A 12,820-nucleotide genomic window follows, 5' to 3' on the forward strand; every position below is an offset into this window, starting at 1 on the left:
TGTACACACTTAAAAATGATGGCTCTATATGGACCAGTGAACAGTCACAGAACCCTTTCCTTAATTACAGGGTTCTTTGCACTGTTAACTGATGGAAAATGTGCATTATAGGGTTCTAAACAGAACCTTTTCAAAAAGACTTCTGTATGGCACCAAAATGGCTCCTTTCAACAGAAGAACCCTTTTGGGTTCTATACCGAATCCTTTTCAAAAAGGTTATATATACGTAGAACAATCTAGAGCACATTCTCCATCAATCTGAAGAACCCTTTACAATGCAAAGATCCCTTTAATTAAGGAAAGGGTTCTTGGAGTGTTCATTGGTCTATATAGAAGCATTGTCTTTCCTAAAGAACCCATGAAGAAGCAGCATTTTTGAGTGTGCAGGCTCAAAGTGCATAACATACGAAAACATTATAAACAATTAAAATAATATAAGAAATAATAAATAAACAAATAAATAAATAATAGTAAAAAAGGAAGTCAAGTTAACTGCTTAATCCAGATAGGGTCACGGTGAGTCATTATAAATAAAAAGCCATATATTTATATATAAGTATATATATAAATAGGTATATTGCCTTTTTCACACAATATATGGGCTCATATATAAGATGAAGCAGCCATCAGTGATAAAAAAGCCAATCTAAGTAAATGAGCTGCTTTTTAAAGCAGTTGATGGTGGGAGTCTGAGCGTCCCAGAGCCTCAGCGCACAGAGACAGAAAGCTGTCTCACTTTCTGTACTTCATCTCTGGAACGTTCAGCACGACGGCTCTTCGTGATCTTACAGCACAGCCTGTGACTTTTCCCAATGTGCTAAATTCAGTGATTAAAAGCACTGAAATGAGCAGAAAGTGCCATATTTAAGTGCGTTCTCTCTGAAGGGTGCGTTAACTTTTCGCTTGAAATCAAAAAAACCTTGTCATTTGACTGGCGAGGGGGGTGTTAAAACTTTTGCACACGACCGTGTACATAATACATACAGTATTTGACCCGTTAGTTTTACATGTGTTGTGTTTTCTCACCTTCCCCGACTCCATCAGAGGCAGACTGTGTGGAGAGCCTCGTTCAACCAGTCGCACTCTACAACATTCAGAAACACAACCAATGAAATAAGAGGCACAAATATTCTAAAATACCACAGCAATCTACCCTAATACAGGCAAACGTGGTCTCACAGGGTGTTTACCAGCTGGATGAGGTGGTCTTGACAGTCTCAGGGAGCCTTAATTCATTATTTCTTTATATAAGGGGGTTAGTCGTAGTGTTGTGGGCACATTTACAGCCTGTGAATAACTTCCCAGGGGCTGAGGCATTCCAATATCCTCCTCTCTTGATGTAAACTGGGTGGTCCTAATCTGGGGTCCAGCATCCGTAAGCAGTATCCTCACCAATCTCAAGGCTGGCGTGGTTTGACCAGCCCACTCAGCTTTAACAAAACCGTGTTCCCTACAGTCGTCATCTCCCTGTAAAATGTACTACGAGAAAGCGTAACGAGAAACAAGAGCCCAGCAAGCAGTACTGAGCTAGCAAGTCCATTCGTTTGGTCAGCCGGCCACACCAGCATTCCATGAATGCACGTCCAACGGAAAAACGAATAGGAATCTCGGCTTCTTTAAAGGGTCCGTATCATGGGGAACCAAATTTGCCGTACAGTTCGACATAGTATGTAAACATTTTAGTGTACCATTTCAGCCCATATATGGAAACTGAGTTTCAAAATCAGTCTACTTTGAATCCGCTGTTTTTGTGATGTCACAAAAAACAACACATTTTTTATACACCTGCCTATTGAGCCTAAAGCATTCTAGCCCCGGCTGCTCAAAAGAGGACCTCACAGGAGAAAAAGGAAAATAAAATATGTAAAATATGGGCCCTTTAAGACATCATATAAAAGAAGGGCCAGGTTTTCAGTGAACGGACACAGGGGAGTAGGAATGTGTCGCTGCTGTCGGAACAAAACCTCGCATCTCCATTTTTACTGTTTTTCAGTGTTTGGCATAATTTGAAAAAGCCTGTTGTTCTTTACACCGTGTGTACATTTTATGATGAATGGGCCAAAATAAACGGCCCATTGGAAAGACGTCTGGTTCCATTGACTTGCATTAAAAGTAAAGTAGGTTTTTTCCTTCTCCTGTAAAGTCACCATTTTTGGAGATAGGAGGTTTCGATCAGACAGCAGCGATAAGCAGAGCCTGTTTCTCTTATTTCTCCCCATTTCATTCGCACTGCGGTGTTGAGCTTCAGTGGAGTGGCAGACTGGGAGTGCTGGTGTTACGAGCCCTGGTCATAATATACCGTCTGTCTACCTTGTGCTGGCATTTTGTGTTTTCCCTGTGGCATGTGCCCTTATGTGCAGGTACATGATTGGCCAGATGGGGGCGCACAGGGGTATAAGAGGTCGCTGAGCCACCTCAGGAGACGTTCAAGGCTCTTTCCCCCTTTGAGCTGACCTGGACGAACACCTGTCCAGAGCGGCCCGGCACTCTTCCCTTCTATCTGCTTGGCTGTGCTGCTATTGTTAAGACTGTGACTGTTTGATTGGCTCTGAAAGCTGGGAGATAGTTGGGGCCAGGCGCCGTGTTGTTGTGGCTCCCTTGTCTCCTGTTTGAGGTCGGGAGTTCGGGTAGCCTATATGTTTATTTCTTTCTTTTGTTCTTGCTTTAGTTAGATTTGAAATCATTACTTGTTGTGTTTGTTATTTTGGCTAATCCTCGTCCCTGAAGCCATCAACCCAGCTTGTTTGAGCTTTTGAAGAAAATAAACGGGTCATTTTCTGGTTTAAATGGTGTTTGGTGTCTGGTCTGGCAGCAGGTCTGGGGAGAGAGCCCACTCTCGTTCTCTTTCCATTAAAACTGCCAGATGTTTAATACTGCACTCAATTCCAGAGTCACACAGTCATATTTAACATGCCGCCCTGTGAGTCTCGGCGCAGGTTGGAGGATGCTGGCTCAGGTTTCTCAGTACCTGTCGTGGCGCAGGGCTCTCATGTCCACGTAGACGGTGGTGGGGTCAGGACCAGCCGTTCCCTGCGGGGAGAAGAACGTGATCAGACTGGAAATGAGATTCCTAGCAAGGCAGGGTGACCTGAGGCGCCAGGTGACGGCCATCCCATAATGCCCTGGAGGAGGAAGAGCTTGCACTACGCTCACCAAAGCTGGAACAGCAGCTCAGAAAAGAGGCGGACAGTTGGAGAAAGGGCTTTAGCCTGGCTAGCGCTCACCGTGAGCTGCATTTATTTATTGATTTATTGATTTATTTATTTATTAAGTTCTTTGTTTTATTTTTCCGTTTACTTTTAAAACTCACTGGACTGTAAGAACATTTAAACCTGCCTCGACTTACAAGCTTCAAATCATTACAGCCACCAAGATGCCACTTACACTCTTAGAAAGATGGTTCTTCAAGGGTTCCTTAGTAAAGAACATGGTTATATGAAAACTCAAAGAGCCTTTGCATGACTTAAGGGTTCTTTCCATGATTAAGGGGTTCTTTGCATCATGAAACGGTTCTTCAGACTGATGGACAGTCTGCTGTCCATCTATATAGCACCAAAAGGGTTCTGCTACTGTTACAATGTCAAGCTTGTCACAAGAAAAGAACCATTCTTGGTGCTTTACAGACCTCTTTGATTAAAGCTTCTATATAAAACCGCCTCCATCAATCTGAAGAACACGTTCATGATGCAAAGAACCCTTTAATAGTGCAAAGGGTTCTTTGAGTGTTTATGGTTCTACATAGAACCCCTGAAGAACCATCTTTTTAAAGAGGGTATAATAAATTTTTTTTTTTTTTTTTAATCTGGAATAAATATCTGTCTGATTGCTATGAAACTTTGCATATGATGTTGCTATGGAAACATAACTACATAAAAATCTGTTACATCCACTGCAGGTTATATTGTGGGCTCCCATAATATACACTGATGTCGCACAGCTGTACAAATATTATGTAAGAGGCAAACGTATTTATTAAATTAAATAATAATTGCCGACTGGCTCGTGTTAAAAAGAGGAATAGAGGAATTTACAGTGTGGCTTATTAATAACAGGCTACAATAAACCAAAAACATTGGCATAAAACACACTGGGCTTGATGGTTATTTACTCTTAGGCCTTCCCCCTGCAAGCATTATCAATTACAGCATGACAGCTAAGAAATGACCACCGGTCGGCCAACCACTCTGCCCCTCTGAGACGAGGGTTCTGCTGTTCTGCTGTTAGTGGCGGCCACAGTGCACTGCAAACGGCTGAAGAGAACCCTTCTACTTGCACAGAGCAGCCACAGCCCTGGAGCAGCACTGGTTTAGGAGCGCAAAGCTCAGCGGGGCCAAGGCCAAACACACAGTCTGCGGGAAATTAAAGAGGGCAGCACAAGCAAAACAATGTCCACTCTATGTTTTCAAGCAACTCAAGCGCTATCAGTGATAGTACAGACCTACAGAGAGAAGAAAAGGGCTAGAAAGGAACACAAAAAGACAGCATAATATGATGAAATCTCCAGGCAGAAAATTAGAAACATGCTTTTCTTGTCTGTTATGCGGCTACGTGTCCCTTTGTGTTAATAACAGTACCAGTCTGGTCAGGCACGGATTACACCAGCCTCTTCACTGCGATGCTACAGATGCACCTGATGCACAGTCCTTGTGCTGCTGTTGCTTCCAGAGGCAGTTTGGCACTTCAGCACTCGGCGGCTCTATGAGTTTGCAGGTCTAGCACCTTGTGGCTGAGTTGTTTTTTATCCTAGATGCTTCCGTTTCACAATAATAGCACTTACAGTTGGCTGGGGCAGATCTAGCAGGACAGAAATTTCAAACTGACTTGTGGCAGAGGTGGCATCCTATGACAGTGCCATGTTTAAAGTCACTGAGCTCTTCAGTATGACCCATTCTACTGCCAGTCTATGGAGACTACAAGATATATATATATATATATATACACACCAATCAGGCATAACATGTGTTGCGTTGGTCTGAGTGGATCAGACACAGCAGTGCTGCTGGAGTTTTTAAACACTGTGTCCACTCACTGTCCCCTCTGTTAGACTCTCCTATCTTGTCGGACCACCTTGTAGATGTAAAGTCAGAGACGACAGCTCATCTGCTGCTGCACAGTTTGTGCTGGTCATCCTCTAGTCCTTCATCAGTGGTCACAGGATACTGCCCACAGGACGCTGCCCACAGGACGCTGTTGGCTGGATATTTTTGGTTGGTGGACTATTCTCAGTCCAGAATGACCCACCACCCAAACAGTACCTGCTCTGTGAGGGTCCATGGGGGTCCTGACCACTGAAGAACAGGGTAACAGAGTATCAGAGAAACAGATGGACTACAGTCTGTAACTGTAGAACTACAGAGACCAGCTATACAGTAAGTGGAGCTGATAAGATGCACAGTGAGTGTAGAAACAAGGAGGTGGTCAGAACGTTACGCCTGATTGGTGTAAATAGAAAGCAGTAAATCCAATAAGACAAGACAATTGAAGCTCGAACCGGGGCTACGAGGTTAATGTAGCTAACAAGTAATGCTGAATCTTACGTCTCAGATTAGCATGGTGCTCCCTGCACACATAAATCAACTGACTTGTGCTTTATACCGTGTTTAGTATCTCTAATAGACTTGACCATGTGGTTTCAGACACTGTACGACACACCGTTATTTACATTAACATGAACTTAAACGTTTTACTGTAGGCTACATTTTTAAATCCACTGCATTTTAGAATAAAGGGGAAAATGGTGTAGATTAGGTTTTTTAAGTCTAAGCTGCTGTCAGGATCAGCTGAACCAATGCCCCTCCTGCCCCAAGGCTGCTGTCAGGAGCAGCTGTTTGCATGTTAACTGATTTTTTATGTCGGAGCTCTAATATTTAATAGCATCTGTGGTCAAACCTGAAACACTAAACGTGTTTTGGCCTGTAAGAGCAAAAATGACACATCATACATAATAACTCATCAGGAATGGGGAAAAGGGCTGTACTACATCACAGATATCCAACGTAAAGCAGCTTTCTATGACATGCAGATGAGCTACTGACCAAAACATGAATGCGTCTGGCCACACGAGACACACGAGACACACAAATGACACTAAAAGCAGACTGTCTACGAGCTTCCGGCCAGCGCTCGCGTGCCACCTCTCATCACACTATACCTGATCAGCCAGGTTGCCCAGTCTGTTGGGCTGACGGTGTAGGACGAAGAAACAGGTAAAACACACACACACACACACACACACACACACACACACACACACACACACACACACACACACACACACAACCAAAAAACAACCGAAAACCCAGAGACACATCCAAACACCAGGAAAGAACACAAATAAACAGACAAACACACAAAATCAAAACAACAAAGGAGAGAAAAAACAAGTCAGACACAGAAACGACGTCCAGAAGACAGTCAGACAGTTCTGTTAGAGAGCATTCTGTCATTTAGCTTTGATTTCAGCATTTTTACTGTAGTATTTATGTTGTTTTCCCCAGCATTTCATCTACAGAAGCAAGTGATTATTTGTATAATAGGATTATTGTATAATAAATTTGAATTATAGGATTATTTGTAATAAATGAACCTACCAATGGCCGTGTTTACATGGCCGTGTTTACATGCAAAGATTTTTGCCAATTGGATGACTGAATACAATCAGATCACGGATTCAGACTGAGGTGTTTATTCTTATTCTATTCAACAATCTGATGGAAAATCTTCGTTTACATGCTCACTACAAGTAATCCGATGCAAATTGATGCCAACGTGTGGAGTACCATTTAGTGTAGACGTTACCATGACAACGAGCATCATGTGAGTCCAGTCAGAGTGAGATGAGCAGCAGTGAGCGGTGATTGTGTTTTTAATTGCTTTAAAATGACGTCAGACTCAGGAAAACGTCCTTCACACGTCCTTATTAAAGAAGGCCGAGAGGAAGACGTCGTGCTCTGAGACACATAAGCTGGACGTCCGTCCCACCGCCGTCTTTTAAAGATCAGAGCATGAACTTCGTCTCCTCTGCAGACCAGTTTCTGCTCCGCCGTGTTGAACGGTATAAACTCTCACTGTGACGCGACGCTCATGCAGAACGGACTGAAACTTTCCGATAGGGAATGTAATCGGATACAGGCGTTTACACGGATATTATTCCTCTATTCAACAGATTATTTAGAGGTTTACCCACCTCGTTCAATCGGATAGAAACTGTATTCCGAATGGCCTCAATCGGACTAGACTATTGTTTACATGGACATATTCTATTCCGATCGAGCTATTAGTCGGATTATTAATGGATTATTAGGCTGCATGTAAACGTGGCTACTGTCTATTCTAATAAAAAAAGTAATCTATCAGTCTTTTCTTCTTCTTTCATGGAGCAATGAAATAATACAATCAGTATCAAGCAGCTGCCTTCAGTTTCATAAACACACATGAAAAAAAGATGCTTCTTCAAGGGTTCTTTAGTAAAGAAAATGGTTCTATATGGAACCATGAACACTCACAGAGCCCTTTGCAAGATTAAAAGGTTCTTTACATAGTTAAAGGGTTCTTCATATTGATTAAGAGTGTGTTTTATATGGTTCTATATAGAACCTTTTTGTTGAGGGCTTGACAGTGTGACAACAGAAGAACACTTTGGTGCTTTTTCAAAAAAGGTTCTGGATAGAACCGTCTACAGCCCATTCTCCATCAATCTGAAGAACCCCATAATGATGTAAAGAACCCTTTAATCACACACATGTTCTTTGAGTGTTCATAGTTCTAAATAGAACCGCTGTCTTTCCTTAAGAACCCTTGAAGAACCATCATTTTAAGAGCATACAGCAGCATAATCTTATAGCCCCCCCCAAAATGAATGAGCCCTCATTATGTAGAGGGGGTTAATTAAAAGCACTGATCACCTGGTATGACTGCCCCTCCTGTACTGCACCTAATCTGCTCTCCCACCCCCTCAAACCCCTCCACTCTTCAGACGCCCCTCCCTCCCCCTCACCTGAAGGCAGATGGCCACGTTGACCCTGCAGCCGAAGGTGGTGCTGACGGCCCGGGGCGACAGGCCGAGGTCTTTGAAGATTTTGGAGAAGGACTGGGTGAGAGCGATCCGCGGCCGCTCCTCCGCCACCACCATACAGGTGCGCACGCACGACAGGTTCACGTTCCGCAGCTGATCACACAACAACGATGACAAGGGGAGAAAACCAAAGAGCTTCGCGTTATTCCCAGTGTAGTGCCTTCGCCTTCAGCTTTGCAGCGTTTTAAAAAGACAACATCTACAGTATTTTTCCTTCCCTATTTCTGGAAGCATTGTGTCAAATTTTTTACTTATTGTCTTGAAAAAAAGAATTCTGGTATTGAAATATCACTACAGCATAGCAGCATTATCATAGCAGAGACCATGGCTTATTTTCCTGATGTTTTGACTTAGTGCAGCAGATGAATTTGAACAGCAGATGAAATTCTGAAAAAGGCACAAAGGAACTGAAAAGTGCACTCAATTTGGCTTCGTTCACATTGCCAGACTGAAGTGGCTCAAATCAGATATTTTGTCCTAATGTGACTCAGATCTGGTGTTTTCAGGGCTGTGTGGACACAAATCTGATCTTTTGCCCTGATGCGACTCAGATCTGGTGTTTTCAGGGCTGTGTGGACACAAATCTGATCTTTTGCCCTGATGCGACTCAGATCTGGTGTTTTCAGGGCTGTGTGGACACAAATCTGATCTTTTCAAATCCAACCTGAGCCACTTTGGCTACGTTCACATTATGAGCCTCATTATAAGCTCAAATCCAATTTTTTGCTCAAATCCGATCTCTCTGACAGGATGGCACTCTTTAGGTCAGTGACTCAAATCTGTCATTAATGTGATGAACTGGCCTGAAATGACCCTCATGAGCTCATCTACTCAGTAACGTCACGTGACTGAATCACTGCATCATCAGCACAAACTAACGAGCAGAACGAGCTTCTCTGAGAAGATCATTAACTCTGATCAGCTCTCAGCTTCATTATTAGAGCCAGATGGAGGAGAAAAAGGTGAGGTGAGCTGCTTTTCCACCGTTTACAGGCTTTATCTGAGCGGCGCTGTTGCCACGGTAACACAGTGGAGAAAAGCACATGAATTTTGATCTAAGCATCACACTAAGGTCGCATGGACATGAATCGGACATGTATCCAATCTATGATCCAATCCAATCTATGAAAGTAGCTTTGGTTGGATTTGAAAAGATCAGATTTGCTCTCCACTCACTCTGTATTATATTATATTTATACTTGCATATCTAAGTAAGTTAGTTCAGAGACCCAGCAGGGAAATTTCACCTCTGCATTATAACCCATCCGTGCAGTGAAACACCACATACACACTAGTGAACACACACACACACTAGGGGGCAGCGAGCACACTTGCCCAGAGCGTGCAGCCCTATCCACAGCGCCCAGGGAGCAGGTGGGGGTTAGGTGTCTTGATCAAAGGGCACTTCAATCATGACCTGTTAGCTCAGAGGATCGAGCCAGCGACCTTCTGGTCAAAGGGCTGGTTCCCTAACCTCCAGCCCACGACAGCCCCCAAAGCCAGGACTCGTCCGGGATTTTGGAGGCAGTGGTGAGCTGGAGGTTATCTATATTTTTTTACCACTATACCAGCCTTCTGCACTTTATATGTAAATAATACTGTATTCTGCACTTCTGGTTAGATGCTAACTGCACTTCACCGGCTCTGTAATGTAGCCTGCTCAATGACAATAAAGGTGAATCTAATCAAATCTAAAGTGCTTAAAAAGGGCTAAAAGCGAGAGACTGTGACATGTACTGACCCGGAGAGCTTCGGTCTGAGAGCCCAGGCCTTTGGTGCACATCTCCATCACCGAGTATGAGCAGAAGGTCACTCGCACCTTAAACTGACTCACCGCCGACAGCCACAGAGACACGTTACTCTCCAGCTCCAGAGGAGGAACCAGGATGGACTGATGCCCTGAGTACACACTGCAGGCCCACGCGCACACACACACACACACACACACACACACACACACACACACACACACACACACACACACAAACAAGAAAGCATATCAAACACATATACTTTAATGAGTCCTTAAGTACAGTACAGCTTTCTTGAGTTTTATTAATATGAGTCTGGTAGAGCCAAGGCCTCACTTAATGTACACATTTTAGGCTATTAATAGTGAGTTTTATTGTTCAGATTTAAAATCTACAAATACAAACTTTTCTCCTGGAAAAACTGATTTAAGGTTAACGATCGGACCTTAAAACCACTGTGGTAACACTGTGGGAACCTTCACACTGTTTGTACCTTGATGAATAAAAATGTTCCTGCACTGAACCTTCATTTCTAACAGTGTAGCTGTTCAGCTGCTTCTGATTGATCCAATTCTTCTACAGGCGGTTCACAAGCTCTGCGTTATAAGGTTAAATCTCTCCACGTAATTGTTTAGATAACTCTGTTGATAATGTAGGTACATTTATGGAGATTATACAAGCTGTAAGTGCACAGCTGGGCACCTGTGTCAGCAGTGGGTGACCTTAAAGAAGCTGGATTAACTCATTAGAACGGTTGTCTTGATATTTATTCAGATACAGTGTACATGTCTCAGTGTTGATGACAAGAGTGTTTGTGTGAGTGTTTGAGATGTTCCTGACCTGCAGAGGCACCAGAGAGCAAAGCCCAGGCCGCAGTAAGGGTCCAGGCAGATGGCGATCTGTCTCGAGGGGTAAAGCTCACACTGCAGCTTTATGGAGCGACACAAGGCACTGGTTGCAGCATGGGACATCTGAGAGAGACAGAAACAGGGAGGTTTATAGAGACTGACACCTATTCACCACATGCAGTGCTGTGTTCAGTACCATACAGTCCCATATGGCTCCCTACTGTATCCCTAATATATCCGATACCTTCACACCAGCGAGGATGCCCGTGGTGGACACACTGAAGTCCAGGTAGGCGAGCATCTCTGGAGTGGGGGGTTTGTAGATCTGTGGAAGCTTCTTCCTGGGCAGATCATCTGAAATTAAAGAAATAAAGGAGATTAAATTACAGGATGGTGATAGACTGAGAGTGTGGTACTTAGATTGAGAGTGGAAGTTACATTTAGAGTGTGGAAGTTACATTGAGAGTGTGGTACTTAGATTGGGAGTGTGGTAGTTAGACTGAGAGTGTGGTAGTTAAACTGAGTGTGGAAGTTAGACAAGAGTGTGGTAGTTAGATTGAGAATGAGGTAGTTAGATTGAGAGTATGGTACTAAAATTGGGAGGGTTGTAGTTACATTGAGAGTGTGGTAGTTAGACAGAGTGTGGTAGTTAGATTGAGAGTGTGTTAATTAGATTCAGAGTGTGGTAGTTAGATTGGGAGCCTGTAGTTAGATTGAGAGTGTCGTAGTTAGACTGAGAGTGTGGTAGTTAGATTGAGAGTGTGGTAGTTAGACAGAGTGTGGTAGTTAGATTGAGATTGTGGTAGTTAGACAGAGTGTGGTAGTTAGATTGAGAGTGCGGTAGTTAGACAGAGTGTGGTAGTTAGATTGAGAGTGTGGTAGTAAGATTGAGAGTGTGGTAGTTAGATTGAGAGTGTGGTAGTTAGATTGAGAGTGTGTTAATTAGATTCAGAGTGTGGTAGTTAGATTGAGAGTGTGGTAGTAAGATTGAGAGTGTGGTAGTTAGATTGAGAGTGTGGTAGTTAGAGTGTGGTAGTAAGATTGAGAGTGTGGTAGTTATATTGAGAGTGTGGTAGTTAGACAGAGTGTGGTAGTTAGATTGAGAGTGTGGTAGTTAGACAGAGTGTGGTAGTTAGATTGAGAGTGTGGTAGTAAGATTGAGAGTGTGGTAGTTAGATTGAGAGTGTGGTAGTAAGATTGAGAGTGTGGTAGTTAGATTCAGAGTGTGGTAGTTAGATTGGGAGCCTGTAGTTAGATTGGGAGCCTGTAGTTAGATTGAGAGTGTGGTAGTTAGACAGAGTGTCGTAGTTAGATTGAGAGTGTGGTAGTTAGACTGAGAGTGTCGTAGTTAGATTGAGAGTGTGGTAGTTAGATTGAGAGTGTGGTAGTTAGACAGAGTGTGGTAGTTAGATTGAGAGTGTGGTAGTTAGACAGAGTGTGGTAGTTAGATTGAGAGTGTGGTAGTAAGATTGAGAGTGTGGTAGTTAGATTGAGAGTGTGGTAGTTAGATTGAGAGTGTGGTAGTAAGATTGAGAGTGTGGTAGTTAGATTGAGAGTGTGATAGCTAGAATGGTAACATGGTAATCAGACTATGAGTTTGTTAGAGTTGGAGTGTGAGTTTGGTAGTTAGATTAGGAGTGTGGTAGATTAGGAGTGTAGTAGATAGATTAACAGTGTGGTAATCAGATTAAGAGTGTGGTAGATTAGGAGTGTAGTAGATAGATTAACAGTGTGGTAATCAGATTAAGAGTGTGGTAGATTAGGAGTGTAGTAGATAGATTAACAGTGTGGTAATCAGATTAAGAGTGTGGTAGATTAGGAGTGTAGTAGATAGATTAACAGTGTGGTAATCAGATTAAGAGTGTGGTAGATTAGGAGTGTAGTAGATAGATTAACAGTGTGGTAATCAGATTAAGAGTGTGGTAGATTAGGAGTGTAGTCGATGGATTAACAGTGTGGTAATCAGATTAAGAGTGTGGTAGATTAGGAGTGTAGTCGATGGATTAACAGTGTGGTAATCAGATTAAGAGTGTGTAGTTAGACTTGGAGTGTGGGTTTGGTAGTTAGATTGGAAGTGTGGTAATCAGATTAAGAGTGTGATGGTTATATTGGGAGTGGTGGTAGTTAGCTGGTATTTAGGTGGTAGT

The 12,820-nt window shown here is 43.0% G+C and overlaps 1 protein-coding gene across 7 annotated transcripts in view; it reads right to left on the reverse strand.

The window, feature by feature from the left end:
* The window catches only part of dip2a (disco-interacting protein 2 homolog A), a 238,931-nt gene that overhangs the window by 7,691 nt on the left and 218,420 nt on the right, over positions 1 to 12,820 (reverse strand). For 6 of the 7 annotated variants that reach the window (XM_037539171.1, XM_037539170.1, XM_037539169.1 and 3 more), the window contains 7 exons: positions 10,918 to 11,027; positions 10,666 to 10,796; positions 9,816 to 9,984; positions 7,997 to 8,167; positions 6,152 to 6,181; positions 2,969 to 3,030; positions 1,027 to 1,084 (listed from right to left, as the gene is read on the reverse strand). In XM_037539171.1, the coding sequence (XP_037395068.1) occupies positions 1,027 to 1,084; positions 2,969 to 3,030; positions 6,152 to 6,181; positions 7,997 to 8,167; positions 9,816 to 9,984; positions 10,666 to 10,796; positions 10,918 to 11,027 (731 nt within the window). The remainder of the gene's footprint in view (positions 1 to 1,026; positions 1,085 to 2,968; positions 3,031 to 6,151; positions 6,182 to 7,996; positions 8,168 to 9,815; positions 9,985 to 10,665; positions 10,797 to 10,917; positions 11,028 to 12,820) is intronic. The other variant, XM_037539167.1, reaches the window with a different exon arrangement.

This window comes from Pygocentrus nattereri, chromosome 6, assembly GCF_015220715.1.
Source record: "Pygocentrus nattereri isolate fPygNat1 chromosome 6, fPygNat1.pri, whole genome shotgun sequence".
Classification (NCBI taxonomy): Eukaryota; Metazoa; Chordata; class Actinopteri; order Characiformes; family Serrasalmidae; genus Pygocentrus; species Pygocentrus nattereri.